Source organism: Falco peregrinus, chromosome 3 (assembly GCF_023634155.1).
Source record: "Falco peregrinus isolate bFalPer1 chromosome 3, bFalPer1.pri, whole genome shotgun sequence".
In the NCBI taxonomy this organism is placed as follows: domain Eukaryota; kingdom Metazoa; phylum Chordata; class Aves; order Falconiformes; family Falconidae; genus Falco; species Falco peregrinus.
This window is the reverse complement of record NC_073723.1, coordinates 96,347,910-96,371,344: the sequence shown is the minus strand read 5'-3', so window position 1 is coordinate 96,371,344 and position 23,435 is coordinate 96,347,910. Positions and strand designations below refer to the sequence as shown.

General features: G+C 45.9%; 1 protein-coding gene across 1 annotated transcript; it reads right to left on the bottom strand.

The window, feature by feature from the left end:
• Positions 1 to 5,181: 5,181 nt before the first annotated feature.
• On the bottom strand, positions 5,182 to 21,257 carry GCNT2 (glucosaminyl (N-acetyl) transferase 2 (I blood group)). The gene is made up of 3 exons (XM_005239102.3): positions 20,116 to 21,257; positions 7,100 to 7,192; positions 5,182 to 5,919 (listed from the first exon to the last, which is right to left on the bottom strand). The coding sequence occupies exons 1-3, from the start codon at positions 21,062 to 21,064 to the stop codon at positions 5,729 to 5,731; spliced, it is 1,233 nt and encodes a 410-aa protein (XP_005239159.3). The 5' UTR covers positions 21,065 to 21,257; the 3' UTR covers positions 5,182 to 5,728.
• Positions 21,258 to 23,435: the final 2,178 nt, after the last annotated feature.

Here is a 23,435-nt window from a genome sequence, read left to right as displayed (position 1 = left end):
AGAAGCTGGTGAGAAGACAGACCTACCAGCTACTTTAGTTTAATGCCTCCTGTGGCTGTGCAATGATTTATTCATGTGCAGCAAAGCTTCAGTCTTGTAGTTGTGGGTGCCAAAGCGGGGGATTTGTTATAGCTGTGGCACCCACAAATAAACTGAGACAAGGCTTGCAGAACAAGGCAGTGTGCTTTAACAGAGGAGTGGGATATTGCAACAGAGCAAATTAAATCAGATCACGAGCCCATTAAAGTGTGTTGGATTTTGCTCTGTTCTGCAATTTTATTGTCGCCTCTCCTTTCTTTTACACCATTTCTGTTCTTCACTTGGAGGGGGGATGTCCAGTATTGGACCTGCATTATCTGGGGACTATATGACCCCTAAGGTGATAACTAATAGTAGTGGTAAAACTGAAAACATGAATACATCCACATTCCTTCATTTCTTTGTTATCCAATTTTGTAACCAGAATGTATGAGCTAACTAACAAATACTATATGGACATATGGTTTTGTTTAACAGTCCACACATATTCTTTAAGAAACAGAACGCACACATTATTTCAACATAAGATGTCCCATGCAAAGAACTATCAAGGATGATTAACTGAAATAATTGCTGCTTAGGACAAGGCAACTTTGAAGAACAATTACATCCTGGGAAGCTGGCAACACAAGATTCTTGTAAGCAAGATAGATCTGGTACTTGTTGGACAAATAGCCAAAGATGTGTCCTTAAGCGCACTACCTTCATTATAATGCTAAAAATCACCCCCCTCACACCAGATACCCTGGCCCACAAAGAGACCCTTCCCCAATGAGCATGCGTAGGTAACTGGTAAGTTTGTGTAACCCTTATATAGATTGCCGTTCAATCAGTGTTAGAGGGTCGGAAGTTACCAAATTAATATTTGTGTAATTGTATAAATCTGATTGTGGAAACTGTCAAGGTGTGCTAGTTCACCCTAGGACCCAAACTTGCACAACTTTGTATTAAAAGCAGTATCTCATATTGTTAGACTTTTTTCCTGATTTTGCACACTGGGTAACAAACTCACTTTTCAGACAACACCTTGAGCGCACTTAAAAGGATATTTTGGTAAGCCTCTACTTTTTATTTTTCCTTTTTTTTTTTTTTTTCCTTATTCTGTTTGTCTGGGGTTTTTTTTCTTCTTTCTTTTACTGTCCTTTTTTTCTTTTTTGTTACTAGGCTCAGCTTGAGCAGCTGCCTGGCTGCTAGTGCTGGGATTATCTCTGCTGCTCCTTTTGGGCTAGCATAAATTCTGCTTGGCCTCTTGGTGGAGGAATGGATACAGCCAGAATGTGGATAAATCTAGCAGGAGTGGGAATGGGAGCACGGGGAGCCTGCTGATTTAGGCTGGCTTTTGCAGCACTGCCACCAGATATCAAGCCGTGGGCTAGGTCTAAGGCTTGCCCTCCCTTCTCTTCAAAAAATCCTGCTTGTGTACCTGCTGTCCAGGAATTTAATCCAGGCCTCTAGACCAGAGCCCTGGGGCAGGATTTGCACAGATGCCCGGTTTGCAATAGCAGGCTGAAGCCCTGCAGCAGGGAGGCATGGCACTGTATCCGGCTTTTCTTGGATCCACTCTCACAGCTGTGTTCCCAGTGACTCCCTCACAACTGCTGCAGCCTGGCACGCACTGCCAGGCATTCCTGGCTGCTGTGCACACCTCTGATGCTGCAGGCACACATGGAACATACATTTTCCTAGGGATGGGCGATTTTTGGAAGTATTTGGATGCATTCAGCTGAAAGGGAAATAACGTCAAACCCACAAGTTATTCACAATAGGGAACAGCAGACCTGTGGGCACACACGTTGTGTAAGCCCGAAGCTGCAGCTTCTGCTGATCCCAAAGCTGCAGCTCCTGCTGATGCTGGCTGGCTCTGGGGAATGCATGGCCACGGGGTCTCCGTCTGCAGCAGCTCTGCTCATCACCCCACGCTGAGCACCGCCTGCCCCAGCTCAGCCTGGGCTGCAGCCCTTCCTGTGGCTTGGCTCAGCCCCTGGGAGCTAACCAGGATCCCAGCTCTCAATTAACTTCCCCGTGCTGTGCTGTGGGGTGGAAAAGGAGCACCTGGTGGTGCCTACTGGACCTGAAGAAATAGTGTGTCTTAGGAAGATAAAAACTGGGGAACAAACTCTCAACTCCCACATCCAACAGATACTTTAAAACCCAGTAGGAGAAAGTTCCACTTAATTTGAGACTTAGCAAGCACCAGCCGTGTCAGCTCGTATGTCCCACTGCAAAGCCAACTACTATGCTGTAGAGCCATATAGAGGAGCACTCCATGTCTTGCACGACTACTTGCATTAATAGACCAGTTAAAGAAACCCTGATGATAACTCTGAGAGTTTTCCTAGGCCAAGGTGACAGCGAGCAAGGGGTGAAGCAATGGTGATGTCTCTTTCCTGCCACTGACAGAAGGTGCAATGCTAGCTCCTTCAAATATCCTCTCCTCCCTACCTCACATATGGAGTGCCATAGGAGGAACGAGTGCTGCTTCTCTCTTTCATTTTTAGAATATTCAACTGAGATGCCAGGGAATGGGGGAAAAGCATTGCAGTATCTAGAACAGGCACAGAAGTCTGCAGGGTCATGGAGCTGCTGCTACAGCATCATACGGTATGGAAAAACATCCTCAATGTTAGGAATGCACAAAGGTTGGGGAAAGGAGACGGATGATTTTTGTTCATGGGCCTGAATCCTAATCACAAAGTGATGACAGCCTGTGCAGATGTACTTGTTGTGACTTCAGGGCTATGTCCTGTGGGGTCCTGAGCCCCTCCAAAGATGGAGAGTGCACAGCCCCCCTGCACAGCCACTCTCCTCGGAGTCAAAAGGCTGCAGTTGCACATGCCTTACACCTTACAGTGAGATTGCAGCTCCTTGGGCAAGGTGTATGAAAAGTCTCTAGGAGCTCAACAAACAGAAAGGCAGCCAGTGGGTCACATAAGCGAGTCAAACTGACTTCAGTGGTAAGCCCAACTTGCTTGGAAATCCCGTTAGAGACAGCATGTCCCATCCCGGTCAGCATCTCAGTGAATGACTGAACTGAAAACTTTGCTCTGCTGTTCATACTGATTCAGAAAGACAGCACAAGTAGCACTGAGAAAGAGTTTACTTTTTTTTTTTTTTTTTTTTGCCTTGCCAAAATTGTAGAAAACAAGGAAGTATGGGTATGGGTTGCTCAGAGCACCAAGCTTCCTCCATGGAGCTGCACCACGGCTGCTGAACTGAGTCGTTGTTACTGCTGTGCACGGGAGGCAAACCTTCCTTAACATCCTTCCTACCATCCTTCCTCCTCCAGTTTTCCACCTTTTCCTGTCTTACTGCTATTCCAAAGTACCACTAGTACCAATAGGTCTCACTGGTTTAGATGTATTTCTTAAGCTCGGCTGCCAGAAATTCTTTTTCTCTCTCCTACAGTGGCTAACTGTAATATTCTTTGTTTTTCAAGAAAGAAGAGGCTGATGAGGCAGATGTTGCACTCAAAAATCAGTCACACAATGAAAACTTACGAATTTACTTACAGAAAAAAAATTACCTGGAATAGCATTCATGAAAACAAAGCCTCTAAACCACAGCTGGACAGAAATCTGCGAGGTTTTTCTGGGTTCTTACATAAACAGGTAATATAACGCAGTCTTAAAATATCTATATTTATTCAGGCTCAGAGTACAATACCCTTCTATGTCCATAGCTTCAAACTGCCACGCTTATTGCTTCTGCTGTTGGGTGATATTTTGGCACTTGCCTGTGGAGTTTGAACAATGAAATATAACCGTGTTTGTACTCTGGGCTGCTTTAAATATTTATATAAAATGGTGAGAATGCCTTTATTTTGTTTGAGATGTTTCAGTTTTGGGGGATAGTCAGCTTGGGGAAGGGAAAGCTGGGTCCAGACCTCTCAAGATAGATGCCTTAAAACTCCCTTTTTAAAAGATCAGGTTCTCTCTGAAATACTTCTGTCTTCAGCTGCCATCACGGCAGCAAGTTAGCAATGCCCTCTTCTCGCCTCCAAAAAAACTGAACAGGATTTCCACCAAAGTTCTGCTCTGGAGGTAAATTCTCAGTGCCTTTCTGCAGGGATCTGCATTATTAGGTGTTGGAGCTATAAATGCAGAACAAGCTGACTAAGGCAGATCCTGCCTGTTCAGAACCTTCCCTGCGGGTCACCGGCCATGCTTCAGGACATCAAAATATGATGTGCTGTCATTTCGGAACAGTTTGCAATCCAGTTTGTTAGAAGACCCTGAAATTAGCAATGGTTTAATAAAGTTGGTGGTAAAATTGCTGTTATTCAGGAGGTGTTCTTTGAGCCATCATCGCTTGTCCAGGAGACGGGAGAGCAGCACACGCTCCTTAGGTTCAGGCATCCCTATTTATGGCTGACTAGGGTGCTGATGTGCCCTGTAAATACAAACATCATAGCTACAGAAGAAGCATTCCTAGTTTTGCTTCCTTGCTTTCTTCTTAAGAACACGATGACCCATACCCGTAACTTTTACCTTCTGTTTGCCATATTCGAATCCCCCCCGAGCGCTGATATTTTTCCCCCGCTGCAGCACGCCCAGTCTGTGGAGGGTTTGTCTGTCTTTTCTTATGCAGACTTGGAAGGGAAAATCTGCTCAGGTACTTGATGCCCCCCCTCTAGCGGCTGTTATTGGGGAATAAAACCAGGGCTGTGATGAAGCAAACCCCAAGGTTAAGCATGTGCATTAACCATTATATGAAGATGAAAGGAAGGAAACGTAGGAAGAACACTCATGCCTTACCAAAAGGTGACAAAGAATTACTGAGTTATCACCAGAGCCCAGTTACTGCTCTTGCAGTCCTGAAAATATATTTTTTTTCAAATTTCAGAATATTGCTACTGCTTTCCCCGCTTTCCATCTCTCCCTCTGTGTCTTTACACTTGACAATCTAAGGACACTGGTGAGCTGAAATCTGCGTGTAGAGAGCTTTTTTAAGTGATTCAGTTCTGTTAGTTGGCCAAATAAGACAAATATGGAAGCCCCCATTTTTCAGACACAGAGAAGGGCTCCTGTGCCTGAAAGCCTGTCTGGTTTTTCTTGTCACACCCACAGATCTAGTAAAAGATGCTGTTTTCTCTTACAAAGCTTGCTGTGACAGATATTGAAAGAACAGGTATGATCTGGGAAGCAAAGTGTCTTTATTCCATTTCCAGTACTTTTCCATCAGCTCTCTGCAGTAAATACCAGTGTCTTTGACAAAACGGTATCTGTACGTACGGCCAGCAGCTGTGTTCCTGCTTGGGAGATCTTGCTGACTGTGACCTTTTTGCTTACCAAATGTGCACACTTGTCTTTTAGACACAAGAAGCGCTAGAGATGCATGACTGTTTATATTTTGATAGTAAAAGGTGGCGATGGCAGTGGAGCAAGACAAAAGCTGGGGCTGGAAAACAGCACATGCAAAAAGGCAAAAGTGCTAAGCTCCTCCAGCTGCAAGAGGAGCTTTGCCCTCATGTCTCTTGTTGGATCTTTCACATTTTGGCCTCCAGGTGTTAAATTGCACCTCGTGGTGAGATTCGCAGGCAGTGCGAGACAAGCCAATCCAAGCTGCATCTACAGAACATCTTAAAGAAACCCGTCTCATGAGTTTCTGCCTCTGGCACAGCCGAAATTAAGATTGCTGCCGCTATTCTCTTGATCGCTTTTATGGATGTCGTAGCCTGGGGTTGGGCTAGCTAAAAATACCAGTTGGGTTCCACCTGCACCTCACTCTGGGACAAGGTTCTCTGCCGATGCCTCAGCTCCAGGCACTCTACAGTCAGGGGATATGTTTTAAGCTCAAACTTATTTGCAAACATACAGGTGGAGTTAAAAAGCCACTTGAGGTCACCTGTTCCATATACACAAATGCCTCTGACATAATGGCCTGCCAAAAGACAAAGAAAAAAAGCAATGTCAGAAGCAAGGATCCAAATCATTCTTTTTGAGAAGCTTTATCTGCAAAGCCTCTAGGAATAACCTACAGAGCCAACACGCTAGCAGGCCTACTGGGCATGCAGGGAGAATAACTGTGAACGATGGGATGAAGTGAAGAAAGTTACTGCAGAATAAATAATGAGCAAAATAAGGAGGTAACTCAGAAAAAAAGTGTTAATACTTGAAAGTCTTTCTCAGATAAGGACGAAACACAGCAAAGGGAAATGTCCTTCTTTCAGTGTAGAGAAACCAATACTTTTACTCATACTAGATTTTCCACTGATTAATTCTGGGTGATATTGGTGTAATTTCACTGATTTCAATGTAGAAATGCCAATGTGAAACTGCTGTAATTGAAGCTGACTGAAGTTCTCAAAATTTTTCTCCTTAATAGAAACAACTATGTTATGGATCAAGAATTCTTGAAATAAAATTTGTATCATTAGCATTTTGGTATCCCGTTTCTTGTCGCACTTGGATATGTCAGAAGTAGTAGCAGCATGTAATGTACAAACCAGTGGCTGAAAAATTAAGTGTGCCGTACAGAGGATGATCTGCTGCTAATGTCATGCCCTGAAGTAGCAGGACAGAGGAAAACTCAAAGCTCAGCCATCACCATCAGCCCACAGCTCCATAGGTTCCCCGTCAGCTGTGGCTCCAGCAGGCATGGTACCCAGCTGAGAGCTGAGATGTGTCCAGGTTCACCCAGGACACCTGCCCTGCGCGCTGCTGCTGGCTGCAGCACAACCGCATCCCAGCACGGAACACACGTGTGAGCTGTTCCCACCCACCTGCAAGAAAATTCCCACAAGGTTTTCAAGAACATAGTGGGCTAAAACTCATGTGAGCCTTAAGTGCTGCTAAATATCCACCTTCCCAAGGCTGATATATCTTATAAAACTACTGATGAAGAAGCAACTATTCCAGCTTTCTCTCTGTTTATGTGGCTGCTATCATTCACATACGGACTATGAAGGAGAGGATTCCTTTTTAATGTCATCTCGCTGATGAAGCACTGTCTAAAGACTTGCTCACATTATGGTTAGAGGCTGTAGGAATACAAAGGCAGCAGTCACGTGGTTTTTACTATATGAACAGGTAGAAGAAATGGAGAAAAATGTACACATTACCATGACAACCTCCATGGCCCTCTTCCATATCCATCCACTTCACTGCTTTCAGGTTACCTTCCCACGATGCGTTGGGCATGGACCCTGGGACACCTGCAATTAGGTAACAGAAAACCAGATAATTAATCCTTTCAGCAGCCATGTGTTCAGGTGTATGTCCGCTCTCTGGGACCTTTCCCTACGGAGCTGGGGTGCAATACGTAGGAATATGCATCAACAGATGCCTGGCTGCTAACCTTGTTGTCAAGTTTCTTCAATGAAAGCAACTTTCATGACATAAACACAATGTCAACTCAAGAGATCTAGACATTTCACACGAGAAATAAAATCCCTCTTTTGCAACAGCCTCACTACGATACCACATGCGTGTGTAGTCACCCATGGAGTCTTCCCAACCCGCACGGCCCTCCAAGTGCTATTTGAACACTGGGTCACCGACATATAATGCTTTCACATGAATTTAGTGGTAATTTTTTTTTTTTTTAAGAAGAGACTAACAGAACAAATTCAAACATGATCCAACTGGATGGAACCGCTGAAATTCAATTGTAGCCTATAAAGTTATATAATAATGTATACAAGCCTAGGCAGATCACAGGACCTATCTAGAAGATAAACTAGTAAGAGTGCCTCTCTTTGTCCAGCTATAACCTGGCAAACACTCATTTTGAGTCATTAAGGGGAAAATGCCGAACATTCAGTGGTTGGTAATAGCTGAAGAGTAAACAGGCAACATGGATGCAACGTGTAGGCAGCTGCTGTGAGTCGGGGGAATTGCCGTACCTTCAGCACAAGGCAGTAACCGTAGCACCGTGCCCACGGGGTGAGGTGTTTGCCTTCGAAAGCAAGAGCAGATCAGGTGAGTACAGGTCGGGAGACCGCCTGGCCTGATCTGCACTGCAGTATTGTATTCAATTCAGTGATAGAAGTTTATTGGAATATTTCCTAAAACTGCTGTCAGAATACAGGAAAAAAAAAGAAAAAAAAACCCCACAAACAAAACCAAAATCAAAGCAAAAAAACCAAAGGCATAAAATAATAAAAGCTTTCTATGAACTCATGCCTTTCCGCAAATTATTTTGTCTTTCTTACTGGCTCAGTTGCTGGAGAACAAAGTGCAGATACAGACTCTGTAACCCACCCAATGGACAAGCCACTTCTCCGAGAAAAGCTGAAAAGCCCCGGTTTCTCACGGCAGCACAAACACCTGCGTGCAACTTATTCACCTGCTTGGGACAAACCTACCCATCTTGTACTCTTTCCTGCCCAGCAAGCAGTGCCCCCCACTGCACCTGAGCTGTCAGAAGGCAGAGCAGGCAAGGCGTGGCGAGCCAAGTGGCATGCCAGCAAGTACAAAAATGCGGGCGTCGTTTCTGCTTTCCCATAACAAAGCAGAAAAGCAAATGAAAAAGACTGACTTGCTCAAATGCAAAGAATTACTGCGAGCGTCACCGCCGGGGCGTACCTGGGGCTCAAGCTGTTTAACAAGTGCACCAGCACTGATGGTGGCGGTGGCCAGGGGGGACAGGATTTGTCCCAAGGCAGCTGCTCCCCGCTCCCCCCGATGCAGCAGGAGGCTCGAGCAGGGGGGACAAGGTGAGCAGGGGGGACAAGGTGAGCTGGGGGACAAGGTGAGCTGCCCCCACCTGCTCAGCACCCCCCCAAGCCCCCCCCCCAGCACCCAGCCCTCCTCCCTGGCAACACTCAGTCATTTTCGTCAATCTGTAGTACACACCGGGAGTGGGGAGTCCACCAGTAATAACAATAGTAAGTATTAATAAATACTAATAACCCCTGATATCAGCCTAATCGTAGCTGATGCAAAAGTTAAGCTGTTTGAAAAGCTAGACACGTTCAAGTATTTTTCTTCCAGATTTTTAAAAGGGACATTTAAAGCCTGTTAATCCTGGTTCCTCCTGTTTTCCCTTTAAGGGGAATGCTTGTGTGAGTGGCAGGGAGGGAACCGCGCAGCCTTTTATGAAAACGTCTTCATAATATTTGTATTATTATCTGTCACTTGTACTAACTCCCTACACAGAAAAGACAGCCATTTTCCTTGATTTACTCTGCGATGATAACAAAGACTTTCCGAGCTTGTACAAAATGCATAATAGCACCGGTTTGGGGTTGTGGGACCTGTGCAAAGACAAGGAAGCTGAGCCCTTCAAACATGATTTTAACTAAAATAAAATTGACATTTTAATCTCCAGTTCTGACCTCTCTCTTTCTTTAACTCTAATCAGCTCATCTTCCAGATTGTCATAACTTCATTTAAAAAGTGTACTAATCTAGGCTGTTTATTTTGCTGGTTAACCACAATCCTAAATGAGGTGATTTGCCAGCAGTTCTGTAAAGCGCAGTTTCAGCTGGTGACTGCAGCACACACAAGAAACCCTCAGTGCTGAAACAGCAGCCAAGAGTGTGTCATCATCCTAACCTTGGTGTTTTCTGAAAATAAAAGGTGAAAGCAAAGTGAGATTTTGTTACTGTTTTGCGTTTTTTCTGTTCCTTTCCTAGACGGCAACAAGTACAGTACCTCTGCAGTTACTATAACCCAACAACTATTTTGTTTGTGAGCTTGAAGAGAAGCACAGTGAGGGACAAATGAGACCCTAAAGGCACTGAACAATGTCGGGGGGGGTTGGGGTTGGAGTTCGGGGGGGGTTTAAGAAAATGGATGGGAGAAAGGTTAAACATCAGGGCTGGGGTTTTTTCTGTTTGCTTGCTTTGCTCTGTGTTTTTAAGGATAGCTCGTTCCTGGTAAGTAAGGGTGGTGGTTTGCAAATACCGACTCATGACTTTTATATCAGATGCAAAAAGACTGTATGATCCTCCAGCAGAACCACCACAACACTTTGCCATAAACAGAGATAGGCGGCAGCTGTAACCAGAACTTCATGACTCTATTTTTCCCCCTCTGTATATCTGTATATTGGGTCATTAGCAAATAAAATAACATGCCAAAAAGTGTGGGTTTGTCCTGGGGAAAATTCAGAAAAAGTTACTCTTCCACAGAAAGCATTAAGCTAAAGATAACACTTTATAAAAGACAAAAAGAGGCAGTGATGGCAGGGGATAAACACTTTAAATGGGCTGGAATGTGCATTACCATCCCAAATTAAAAACCTGTTTGTAACAGATGGTAGTAAATGTGGTGTGTGGATAGACTTGGTAAATGCTGACACAGTGGGAAAGCAGAAAGATGACTGACAAAACAGGAACGACCCCAGGACATCCACAAAAGCACTGGAAGGCACTGCCTTCCAGAAATACTGAACTACTGACTCCACATTATTCACCATCACCCAAATTGAGTAAACTAGGCATTTCTGGAAGTTAATTAAAGAGCGGGGGAAAGCATAGCTCAGCACTGGGAAAAAAATGGATTTACCATATTTTCCTTGAAATATTTGTTTCAGCAACTGATTTCAGATTTGTACACTGTTCGGGGGCTTGTTCTTATAAATACAGTTTGTTTGCGAAGTGGTGCTGATGGTGAAAGTTAACAGAAACTTCGGCATGAATTGCTCACTGTACTTTTATCCAGCTCTTTTCCAAACTGCAGCTCCTGCGTTGAATCATCTGATGGATAAGAAGGAGAAGGTCTCAGCTGTAGTAGCTTCATTTGATGATACATCTTGAAAGACAAATTTTCCTGAGCAGTTATTGACCCATAGATTAACCCCAGGGTCTTTGGCAGGGTTGCAGTCCCACCTGAGACGAGCTGAACTCCACAAGGCTGTTCAGGAGACACCTGCTTCCCAGAGTGGGAGCCCGCTGGACCTGTGGGGACACCCTGGGCTGAGGACAGCCAGTGGGATTGCTGCTCCACAGGAGCTGCCGGTGCCCACCCCGGCACCATGAGGCATGGTTCTGCCAGCTTCCACCTCAGCTGCCCAGGCAGGGTGCTGGCAGCCAGGTTTGTCTCTCAACACGTGTAACGTACCTTTAGGAGATGAATCTGCTCATAGGTGGAAGGAGACAGATTCAAGCAGCCTGACTGGAGTTCCCCCCTAACAAAAACAAGGGATGTTGGCAACTCAGCATCTGGGAACATCAAGACAAGTCTCTGTTACTGCAGCTGGACTGAAGTTTAGTTGCTTACATGCAGGAGTGGGAACAGACATTACCTGATGCCAGAATTTAGAAAGAAAAGAATTCTTCCTTAAATTACTCCCATCTGATTCTGTTCTTCAAGGGCTTGTGCTGTTTGAACCTTATTATACCAATGTCTGATAGTTGTAAAGATAATCAAGTAAAGGAACACAAGCCCATTTCTTAGCTGTGACTTTTCAAAAAGACCTGTTGAAGACATACCCTTCCTTCTCTTGTCATCACTAAGTAGTGTTTTAGTAAGAAGCAAACAATTGGTTGTAAAGCAAAGTATTGTTCCTACTGAAAGCAGCGCTTAAAATCCAGCGGCTGCAGACTGCACAGAGACCACAGGCTATTTTAAATTATATCTTCTCAGATGAACCAAATATCTGGTGGACAGGGGACAAGAGTAATTTTCCAGGGAATTCTGCTGTGAAGAAGGTGAGTTTTTGTGACTGCTGCAACTGTGTTGCAACACCTTCGGTTAAGTAAGTTTTTCAAAAGAGAAAGGTTTTAACTATGAGATTACAACAGCTTTGTGGGCATGAAACTCAGTAACAGTCACAGGAAAATCCCTATTTTTTATGCCTTACTCCTATGAGAAGTTCTTGCTCAACCAGGAAGTCTCATTATAATAATGGAGAATATGAACGAGAGAACAAGGATTAGTTATATGAGTAATGCTGCAGACGCAGATACAAAATACCTTTTTTCTAGAACATGGCTTATTCAGCTAGCATCACAGTCTGGAATCAATACTAAAAGCTTCTGCATCTCTGTCTGTCTTTTGAAGGGTGGGCACTAAGCTAAGGAAAAGGAACATTACCAGGCAGAACAGAACCCCAATAGTGCATATTAGTATGATGCATGCATTGAGGAGAAGGTTGTTCCACAGACCTGTCTACAATATACCGAATATACAAGATACCGAAGTAGTTTTGAATGATTAAGTTGCTGTAGTGAGAAACTCAGTGCAAGCTAAATCGTCTGGAAAAAAAACCCCACAGGCCTGCTTGTACAAGCAAATGGCCATATAAACACTTAAAAATAAGGAATTGGCTAATGTGATTGATGAACGTGCTAGCAATGCTAGTCAGAATTTTCCGGTCTTACTCTCAGACCTCACATCCACACCCAAGGGATGTGAATGGAATGTTCCTTGAGAGCCACCAGCTCTTGTTTGGGTGTAAAGCTACTGCTTCAGAGGCACTGCGGTGACACTGCAAGGACACCTCCCACCTCTCGTGACAGCCTGCCAGCTTGACCCCCAGCGGCACCCACCACATGCCTGCCACTACCTGAGACACACTGTGCCAGCTGTCCTCCTCATTTTTCCCTCTACCGTTCAGCTCCCAGCTGAGGACCTGCCACCAGGATGGTGCACATACACTTTCACGGTTTGGGGGTGGTTTAACACTCCAAAGAAAACTATCCACCATTTTAATTCTTTCCCGATCATTGGTAAAATGAATGAAGATGTCAGCAACCTTCATCCTGCTTGGAGAGAGCTGAGAAACATTGCCCTTAGACCCGATATACAACTGCGTCAAAAACACTTAAAATGGTGGTTGGCACAGGTGAATGAATTCTTGGAAAAGTAAGCACCAGCTAGAATGCAACGTCACCTTCCATAGATTCCCAGTTTCTGTGCCAGATTAGCAGCAACAGGAGAAAAAACTTCACTCAAAGATAGGGGGTTGAGGCTGCTAATGTCCCTGGGTGCCTGTGCTCGATGGGAAGCTGCTGGAGGCTCCGTGGTTCTGTGGCCTGCCCAGCGAGCTCAGAGAGCGGTCTGGGTTTGTGGGCTTGCACAGGACACTGTGGGCTACCCCTCTAGTAATCACCTGCCTGGTATTCATGCTGATGCGAAAGTTTGCCTGGTTTTGCAGCAGGTAGCGATGGCATGCTGTGCACCCAATGACCTTTTTGGGCTGGCACAAGAGCAAAAGTGGCAAGGTGCTCCTTTTTTTTCCCCCTTCTATAAGACACGTGATCCACACCTGGTCCCCATTCTGAAGGCTTCTTGTAGAAACCAGGAATAAACGTGGTTCTGCCCTGGCACTTTCCCTGCAAGCCCCCAGCTTCCCTTACACCGAGTGACTGCCAAGCACCACTCCTGATCTCTCTGGAGGGATGTGTGTGACCAAGGCACAACCCAGAGGTGGCACCGTACTGCCCGTGCGTGGCTGGGTGAATTTTGTGCCAGCCATAATGAGTGGGGATGAGAGGTGCATTACTGTAGCTAACCACCTCGCACCCCGTGTGAAGGCAAACCACCCCAGGCTAGTTGCTGTTGCTCTCTGCAGTAACAGGGAACAAAGAAATGCTGAGCATGGCACCGTTGCTACATCGCCAGCATTTTCAGGGAGAGAAAAGAACCACATGCTAAGGTCTTGTCATGGAAGCTTAGAAGGGCTGCTCTAACATGGCAGGATGCATCTGCAGCCTTGCCCAGTTGCCAGAACGTACCTGGGCACTTGTACCAGGCAGGGAATGGGTGGGTGACTGCTGTAACAGCCAGTTGCCACATGCAGACTTTCTCTTGCAGCTCATAGCCTGAAGGGCTTGCTAGGGATTTACCAGCTCTTATATTAGGGCTTGCAATACTCATCACACCTCGGCAAAACCAAGACTGATGCCCCAGACAAGCGATCCCCCAGTAGCCTAGTGTGTTGCCACACTTCCCTGCCATACGTGCACCTGAGTTGGAAGGCATGGGTGCTGGGATGGGGTTATTGGTGCTGGACTTGGGATGAGATGGAAGAAGCAGTGTCTGGATGTGAATGTTCTCATGCAGATGTGGCAACGCAAGTCGAGACGGACATAAAAACACTGATCTACATGGCTGCGTTCTGACAAAATGGCCAAAATGGCATTTATTATTTTTACATATGGTTTCTCTATCTTAGATAGTACATGTGTCAGACCCTGATGACCTGCTGCAGACCCCGACATGCAGGGTGGTTTTTTGTGGTATCCAGGAACAAGGATCCTGGGTGAGCGCCAGAACCTGCAATCTCTTACACTTACCCTCAGGAAAGGAAAGCAAGAGGAAAGGGGAACATTGAAAAACAGGTGAAGTTCAGCATGGGGGAAATGGCAAGAGATGGAGAGCAAAGAAAGGATATTGAAGCAGGAGAAACGTAGAGCTGAATAAGGACCAACCAAAATGGCATGCTGGCAGGAGACAGCAGCTGCGGCAGAGCAGGCATCACCTAGCTACTTATGCAACATGAGCCCATGACATTTTGGAGTCTTCTACTGGCACATACTTGCTAGTGTGCTTTTTAGGACCAGCATTGTGCTTGGCAGTGGTGCAGGCTGCTCCCCAGCTGAGATCTTTGTGCCCCTCTTGGCTGCTGCAGTGCACTGGATGTGCTGCTAATGTACATCTTTTGGTTTGGTTCCACCAAAGAAGGAATCCACTTGCGCACTAAGACCATTATCTGAATAAAACTAGCGTACCATAAGAGGGGAACAGCTGGATGGAAAGCACTTCAGAAGCACGCTTCTGCTCCCAACTAAAACGTTCATTTTCATTCCACAATCAGCAAAGTAAATGTGTCTGTGCAAAGCCTGCGTCAAGAGTGCTATGCTGTGTCTGTGCAGCAACGCCATGCCTTTTGGAGGCACACCAGCTAGCTGCATGGTGGTGATTCCTCAGCTCCTCAGTGACAATGCCACATGAAGCATATTCCTGAAGTTCTTGCTCCTCTTGTTCATGGCTCCGCACAGGCCCTTCAGTTGCGCTGATGCAATTTCTGTGGAGCCACAGAGCGAACCCCAGGGGGAGCAGCACCCTGCTAGGAATAATCCTTCCCCAAAAGCATCAGAGTGCAGATGCAAAACCCAGTTTCTTCTGGTCATAGCTGGGTTTCTTGTTATGCCTAGAAAGCTTGTAGTGTTTGTCCAGCGTGGACATCGCCATGCAACACTCCGCGGCATCTGTCCAGTGTGCTCGCAGAAGAGTCCCCCCAAAACTTCTCTGCTTCTTCACCTGGTTTATTGAGTTTTGACTGCAGTTCACTTCTAAATCCAGCTGTAGCCGTGGCCTCCGATGTAACAGCTCTTCCTAGGAACAGAGATCCTTCATAACCCCTAGTGAGGAGAGTGAAGGGCACCTCAGGGCTGGCTCTGGTCAGAGAGCTTGTGGAGGAGAGAATGCTCTGCCAGCATCTTTTTGTGACTAAATATCTAAGACCTCATTTTCCTTTTCAGTACAGCGTCTCCATGCATGTTGGTGATGTTTTGAAGCTAGAGGCAGTGCCTGTTACACACTGCTGAGCATCAGGAGCCATTGCATGCACCCTGGTGAAGCAGGTAGGAGGCAGCATCTCGGCTGTGTTTCCCAGCCTGCAGTAATAGTTCTGGTCTCTTTGCAACAGAGCAGAGAGGACAGAGACCAGCTTGCCAAGATGTTGTCAAGAGGGACCACGGAAATGGTCTGGATAATATAGGACATTCTTGGTATGCCTGAATTTGGGAGAAACCTGAACAAGAAATTTGCAGAACAGGTGCAGGAGACTAGGAGAAATATTTACCATGTGCACAAGTGTATTCAGTCACAGTTTTGAGAGAAAGGATGAAGATGGTGGTTAAAGTACTCTGGGAGATGAGCCTCTTACCTAAATACATACTGCTGGCCTTTGATTTATTCCCTGTCCCTGGAACACCCTGGCTGTTCCCATAACCACCGAGCCCTTTCGGTCCTGCCAGCACAGCCATTTATAGGATACGTAGTGATCCAGGGCAATGACTGATTACAAATGAACTCTTTTACATTTTCCAGGCTGGTGTTAACCCAGATCATTTAAGACAAAGATCATCTGTACAGATGAACCTGATGCCAGCAGCACCCCTAGCAGAAAGGTCAAAGTGGAAAATAGATGCTATTTTTACAGGATATTGCAGTAAACTACCTGTGGCACACAGGTGACATTTGTTCATCAGACTATGGGCTAGTCCTTTTAACATTTATTTTGGCATTGAGGATGCACTCTTGAATATTTCCTTATAGCTTACTCGTCAGTTGGAGGGTGTGCATGGGATAATCTTGAAGATTAAAGCAGACAAAGCCATGACTTGTTTCGCTGGGATCAACGTGAAAGAACTTCCTATAGACAAAATCTGTAGCACAAAGACCTGAGCATGTGAGTTTTAAACAGGCAAAGTTTGCAAGAGTGATATAACCCATGGGACTTTAAAGTTTGTATCTCCATATCCTCATTTCCTAGAAAAAGTCTTAAATGCAATAACAAAAATATGTTCAGTTAGCAGTACTGCATTCCCCAAATACATCTCGTCTGCATTGGGGTGAAAATTGTAGAGAAACTGTTAGTACCGGTAAAACACATGCAATGCCTTTAAATATCCTGCCCTACCCTTCCAAGTTCAGATGTTAAAAAAATATCTGTACACAGGTGGCATTGTAGAAGGTGGCATGAGCCAGGCTCATGTCTCACTGTCACTGAAAAGGGAAGGTCTGGCTCTTGTTCCTCCTCTCCTTCCCATTTTCCTCTCCTTTTTGCTCACATCTGTGTGTTCGCCCCCAGCTTTAATTTGTGCTGACTTCCGTGCTGGCCAGATCCTCCACCAAGTCAATTCAATTCATACACTCAGTCAGAAAAAAAAGGAGACTTGTTTTTCCTCAGATCTAGTGAGTTGAATTGGCAAAGCTCCTGGCACAGGACTGGTGGGCAGAAGGGAGTGGAAAGAGATGAGCAGGAGAAAATTTCCTGTTTTGGCAACAACCAGCTCTTAGTGCTCAGCCACCTTGTGCACACTCACCCTTAGTAAAGGAGTGGGGCCGGTGCAACCACATGTGTTATCTTGCAGGTGAGCCAATTCCCAAAAAGCAGCTGAATCCAGTGCATTAGACTGGGAGTCAGGTGTCAGTGCTCCAGTGCCGGTTGAAGACCTTGGGAATACCATTTCACCCCTTTCTGCCTGCTGCTGTGAATGGGAAATAATAGTACCGATCCCCCTTGTAAAAGCATCTTGCACGCTCACATCTGTATGAGAAGTGCTGCTATTACTTCTCCTGACTTTATTTTCCCACTTGAACAATGTGTAAGTTACTAGGGGACCAGCGTATGTGTGCATCAACGTGTGTGTCAGTGAGTATGAAGGGTTATCACCTGAGACTGCCTGCATCCCAAGTCATGCATATGCTGTGACCATATCGCATGGAAGTGGAGACAGGACTTTGGCTCGGAAGAGGATTCAGGAAAGTTCCCCTGAAGGACTCTGTAGCATGGGCTGTGGACGCACACCTCTCCCAAGGCAACCAGAACCCCATTTCTGCTCTGCGTGCTCACACTGCTGGCCTGGGACGTGGCCACTAACCTGCACTGCGGTGGTATGTGTTTCTTGTGAGACCTGGGGCAAGTCATTTAGGGCCAGCCACTTCAGGCCTACATATTTTGCAAATGCTTTCCTTTAACTGCCCCGTGCTTCTCTTGCTTATCTGAAAAGTGACTTTCAAAAATTTTCTGTCACACGGGAGTCATGTGGGAGGTAAGTGGCCTGAGGTAAATACCAAAGATAAGACTGTTATTTGAAAAGCAACTGAATGGGAATTGAAAGTCATAAAATCATAGAATCATTTAGTTGGAAAAGACCTTTGAGATCACCAAGTCCAACCATAAACCTAGCAGTGCCAAATCCACCAATAAACCACATCCCTAAGCACCACATCTACACATCTGTTAAATATCTCAGGGATGATGAGTGAACCGCTTCCCTGGGGAGCCTGTTCCAAAGCGTGACAACCCTTTCAGTGAAGAATTTTTCCTAATATCCGATCTAAACCTCCCCTGGCCCAACTTGAGGCCATTTTCTCTTGTCCTATCACTTGTTACTTGGGAGAAGAGACTGACACCCACCTCGCTACAGCCTCCTCTCAGGCAGTTGTAGAGAGCGATGAGGTCTCCTCTGAGCCTCTAGGTCTTTAGCCTTTAGGGGGCTAAAAGAAATCTTGGTCTTCATTGCATGACTCTGGGTAATAAGCATGCTATTTTAAGATTTGGGGGCCAAACAGTCTTTTTTAATCTTTTATCTGAACTGAGATTATCACAGCTGTCTGAAACCACAAATATCTGTTTGATTTAGATCTTTCATGATATGCTGTCCATCCAAACTGGTCCTTAAATGATCTCTCTGCTAGCCTGGGGGCCTCCAGCTATTGGTTCTAACAGCTAGACCACTGCCTGATACCATTATTTCCCTTTGATATGCCTGAAAAGCTAAAAGAAAATGGTTTGGTTAAACTTGGACGAGAGGTTTTTGTTAGAGGCAGGAACTGAGTCCCAGGCTAACACCCATGCACTGGGAGGGATGACTTCTCACTCCAGCATCACTCAGAGCTCTCGATCTGACTCAGACACATTCAGAGGAGTGTCTCACACCCTGTGCTACACTTACAAGATTGGATTCAAAATCCTGGACAGCAGCAGCTCCTGAGTACCTCTGTCAGAGCTTCATGGCCACATTTTACATCCCTAATGTAATGGCAGGGAAAACAAGGAAGAGGAAAAAAACATACCTGCCATGGAAATGTTGCATCTTTCAGATGCAAAGAGAACAAGCACGAAAAAATGTTACACCAGTGTGCCATAATGGAAAGCATACGGTGATATTTGTGGAAATAAACAATGAAATGTACAGCCTATGTAAGCTACACAGTGCAGTACAGCAAAAGGCAACCACCTAAAGCTTTCTGATTGTGGAAAACATCTCTGGTCCCAGGTTTATTGCTTCTGAGGCAATAAGCTATAACAAGATCACAGCAACCAGCTTCCTGGAAAAGCCAGCTAGCTACAAATAATGTATGCTAATGATTACACCATTTGTGTATCTTGTGCACGCCAGATGCAGAATATCATTATGGGAAGAGCAAGCACTGTTCTTGTAGAGGGTTATGTGGTAATTTGAAAGCAGACTGGCCTTGCAAAACGAACCCACAGTCTGCTGCTTAGATTAAAGTAGACATGCCCTGCCTCTCTGTTACTGCCCCATTTTCATTTCCCGCAATTACAGTAGAGAGAAAGTGGAAAGGAAAAAAAAACACAAGAGAAGAAATGTATCCTTGCTTCCATTCCTCATATCCCTGCTTTGGGCTGCTGTGAAGTTCTAGGGAGTCAGGAGCAGTAAATTCCTACCAGGTGCTTCTAAAAGCGACGTGCATGCTGGAGAAGGCCTGTGCATCTTCTGATCCTTTCACAATCATATGAACAAAGTAAAATTAATTGTAGATACATAAGGCAAAGATGAAAATACTGGCTCTGATTCTGTTTCTCTGAACAAATATTTGACCGTGTGCAATGGAGTTCAGGCAACAGCTATGAGCACCTGGGGGTTTTGCAGGCGTTATGGGAGAGCTGGTGTGTGTGCATATACGTGTGCCCACAGAAAAGCACATGAAGACTAGAAGAAGGTTCTAGCCTGAACTCAGATTTTCTGGCTCTGGAATAATAGAAAGAGATAAAATTTTGTGGAAAAATAAAATTCCCCTCAGAAAAATTAATATCTTGCAGAAAACACTTTCACTACTACGTTTACACAGCTTCTATATTTGAATCTTTATTCCTTCTTTTCTCTTCATCTCAATTTTTACTGATAAAAGCCCTAAGCCAGCTGAAATGTCCAAGGATTTCAATTTGAACTTGGATGCCCTGAGCTTCTTGCTGCTCAGACGCAGAACGGCAGTGCACATCACGCGCGGTGCAGTCCACCCTCCCTCAATGATCAAAAAGGGCAATAAGCCTATTGATAGATCAGCCTTTTACGTCAGTTATGATCTGATCACATTTTTCACCGAGGCTTTGTCAAAGTCAGCCTCAGATATGTGTGTGTGCGAGTGCACGTGCACACCTCTGCATGCACGTGTGCACCTATAGAACAAAAAGTGAAAGTGTGCTCACCCGGGATCCTGTTGAGCGTCACCCAGAAGTGCTCATCGGGGCTGTAGGTGTCCTCGGACCAGGCCAGCAGGTCAATGGCACGCTGGTCCTCCAGCACGAACTCCACAAAGGGCCGGCTGACGGCCACGTACGCGGAGCCAAAGTAGATGGTCAGGTTGTGCGGGGGAGGGGGCTTGCGTACAAATGTCCACAGCATGAAAGAAAATAAAGAGTATAATTGCTCCCTGTGCACATATTTGGTGCGGGCGGAGATGTGTGGGGGCTGCAGCACCCCAGGGGTGAGGTTCTTCCCCCCGAGGCCCTTCAGCCACCGGACAATCTCCCGGTTGGTCTTCAAGGGGAAGTCCTGGCCGCAGGTGTTGAGCAGGTAGCGCCAGGGCACGGCCGAGGCCAGCAGGTCTCTCATGCAGTGGAGGTCAGCCCGCAGGCGGGAGATGCCTCCGTAGACCACCCGCTCTGACCGGGAGGCGAGGAAGGCGTTGGGGAAGCAGCTCAGCAGGCGCCGCACCGCCTGCCAGAAGGAGGCCGGTGCCTTGGCGTCCACATGGATGCAGTAGATGTTTTGGGGCATGTAAACCGCTCTGAATAGCCTCTCGAAGGTCTCAAACTCTTTGTGCAAGGTCATGACGTAGGCGATGGGGAAGGCAGCCTCCTCAGCCGAGAGGGTGCGGGTCACGTAGTGGTTCTGCGTGACATACTCTGTGCAACTGGATTCCCTGAATGATGTTTTTAAAGCATTTTCCTTCAGAAAGAACACCCTGTCTTCAATAAGTGCTTTACAGGCTTCTGCTAAAGTTGCGCTCACTGAGAAGTTGAGCCTCTGAAGAGATCTTTGTGCATGCAAATTAACAGCATAGAAAACAAATGGAAGAGAAACACTGAGAATCAGAACAGTGAAGAAGCAATACCTGAGTGTAGTCATCTGCTCAGAGAGAGTCTCCCTTGGCATATTGCAAAGAGATCAGATCAGACACCACAAACGGCTTGTTTTGCTGGTCGTGCTTCCTTTCTGCTGCAGAACGCATGCATCTGTCTGATGCATAGTAGGTAGCTGCTGTTCTTACTTTTGATATTAATAGTTGCATTGTCATTGTTGACATGGAAGCAGCCTAAGTAGTGAACCGCTTGCAGATGGAAGCTGCTCCACAGCACCCTGAAGATTAAACAGACATATTCCATAGTTACTAGCATTATATTATATTTATATGATATTTCAGTGCCCCTGAATTCAGCTTATGGGTATGTTCTTACCTGCTTCCTCCGCATTCTCCCTGTGTCTATCATATAGCTGTAAATCTTCCTGTGTGTGCATGCTGTGACAGGAAGATCTGATGTTTACCTCTAATTCTATTTTTTCACTTACAGGAACTTGGTGTTTTTTTGAACCACCCAAATCTATCAGTCATCACTGTTTCAGAATTATGAAAGGCTGTCCAGCACACCACACTACCATGCAAGGCCACCAGCACTCACACATAAGAAGCAGGAAAATAATTTTTTGCCTCTGTGTAGAGTAATGTCAGAGCCATCAGGTTTTTTGCAGCAATGTTTTCTTCATTTCTAAATTTGAAATTTGCCAAATGGTTTCTGCTAAGTGTCATGGACGAGTTGTGGTGAGCTCCAGGCTTACATCCACCACAAGGAACTGGGTTAGCAAAACCTGCTATTTAAGCTACTTAAGCTAACCTTAGATTTTCTGATGAGACATTCTTGTTTCTAAAAGCCATGCATGCACTTGGTATAACAACATGCTTATGCAATGAGACCTTGTGGCGTGGCTCTGACTAAAGTGAAATACTCGGTAACTCCCTCTCTTCCAGCTGTGAGTCTGTTCGTGTGGATCTCCTGCCATGAGACAACATGTTTGGGGCATATAAACTTTTTCCAACATCATGTTCCTTTGCTCCAATGCGAAGTAATGCTGAGGCAATATCAGATGATCTGGGGTTATGCCAATAGATGTTTTGATTGAGCAATCCAGCCTGCTACAGAGTCAGAAATACCATCAGCTGCCTTCCAGCTCATGCAGACAAGTCACCTCAAGCACTGGCAGGTCCCTCCCAGAAGCTGCACTTTCCTCCTGTCCTGGCCACAGTCTCTGGGATTCTCCATTCAAACAGGCTGCAGGCTGTGGCTTCAGCCTGTCAGGTAGGTCACAACCTGCAATGAGGAGTGCTGGAGAAGCTTTGTAAGGACTTGTGGCCAGAATGTCCCCCAAGAGGGGCACCAGCACAGGACAGACCTGACAGTCAGGCTTACTGGGCAGCAGAGCCACTCCTCACCTGGGAGCCAGCAGGGACAGGCAGGGAGAGCTGTGGTCACACTGGAGATCCAGTACAGCCTGCTTGGTGGACACCAGCGCCCTTGGAAGGAGGACGGCTCCAACAGAGCTGAGGGGCTGGAATGGAGGTGTGCAAAGCACCAGGGAGTAAAGGAGACTCACCTAGCACTGCTGAGAAGTCGTCTGGGAAATGCTGTCACAGCCCAGCAGTACAGCTTGGTAAAAAAGGATTCCGAGAGGTGAGCAGACGCTGAGCTGAGACCACTCTCCAAGTCTAGCAAAGAAACGCACAGCAAACACTGCCATGAGGGGGAAATGTGTCCCGGCTCAGTTACTCGTGAATGCTGTCCTAGGAAGCGCAAATCTGCTTCAAACCCCTGTTCCTTCCTAATTTGATTGTTACAGTGAATTCTCCCCAGGAGCAAACAGCAGTCACCCCCCTGACACCTCGGTGATGCAAACTGCCATGACAGGTGCCTAAGGCCAGCAGCCTCCTGCTCTGTGCACTCCACAGGCCGTTAAGTTTAACACCTTCCTACCTGCTCACAGGGCCAGCTGGCTGCAAGACCATTTCTTCCCCTGTGCCATGGTCTTAACAGGTCCCTCCAGCTGGAGTTAGGAAGATGTGGAAGGAGGAAAACCAGGGGCAGGTGCCAGCATTCCTGCAGAAGTCAGGATTTCCTTGGAGGAGCCTCATGTGGGGGCAGAGAACACAAGTAGCTTTTCCAAAGTACCAAAGGGCTGAGAGATACTCCAAGGCAGTTAGATGCCTTTGAAACTGTCTGCTCAGATGCTTTTAAAACTATCTGGGGCACTGTGGAACCTGCTACACAGCTAGGAAAACTTTTAAGAACTTGAGATATATATATATATATATATATAAAAGATATATATCAAAGGAGACTGTTTTTTCTTAGGTGTTGAAGTTTGCATTAGTAACGTGGTCCATACAAACTGGTAAGCTACGTGCAGAAAACAGAGGTAGACCATCCTAGGAGTGAAATGCAAGATTTAACTTCTGCTTCGTGTGTTTTGGCTT

Coding starts and splice junctions, on each gene's coding strand:
- GCNT2 (XM_005239102.3), bottom strand. CDS start 21,064: ATGCCAAGGGAGACTCTCTCTGAGCAGATGACTACACTCAGGTATTGC. Junction 7,193..20,115: donor GACGCTCAACAGGATCCCGG/GTGAGCACACTT, acceptor ACCTAATTGCAG/GTGTCCCAGGGTCCATGCCC. Junction 5,920..7,099: donor GGGCCATGGAGGTTGTCATG/GTAATGTGTACA, acceptor GTCTTTTGGCAG/GCCATTATGTCAGAGGCATT.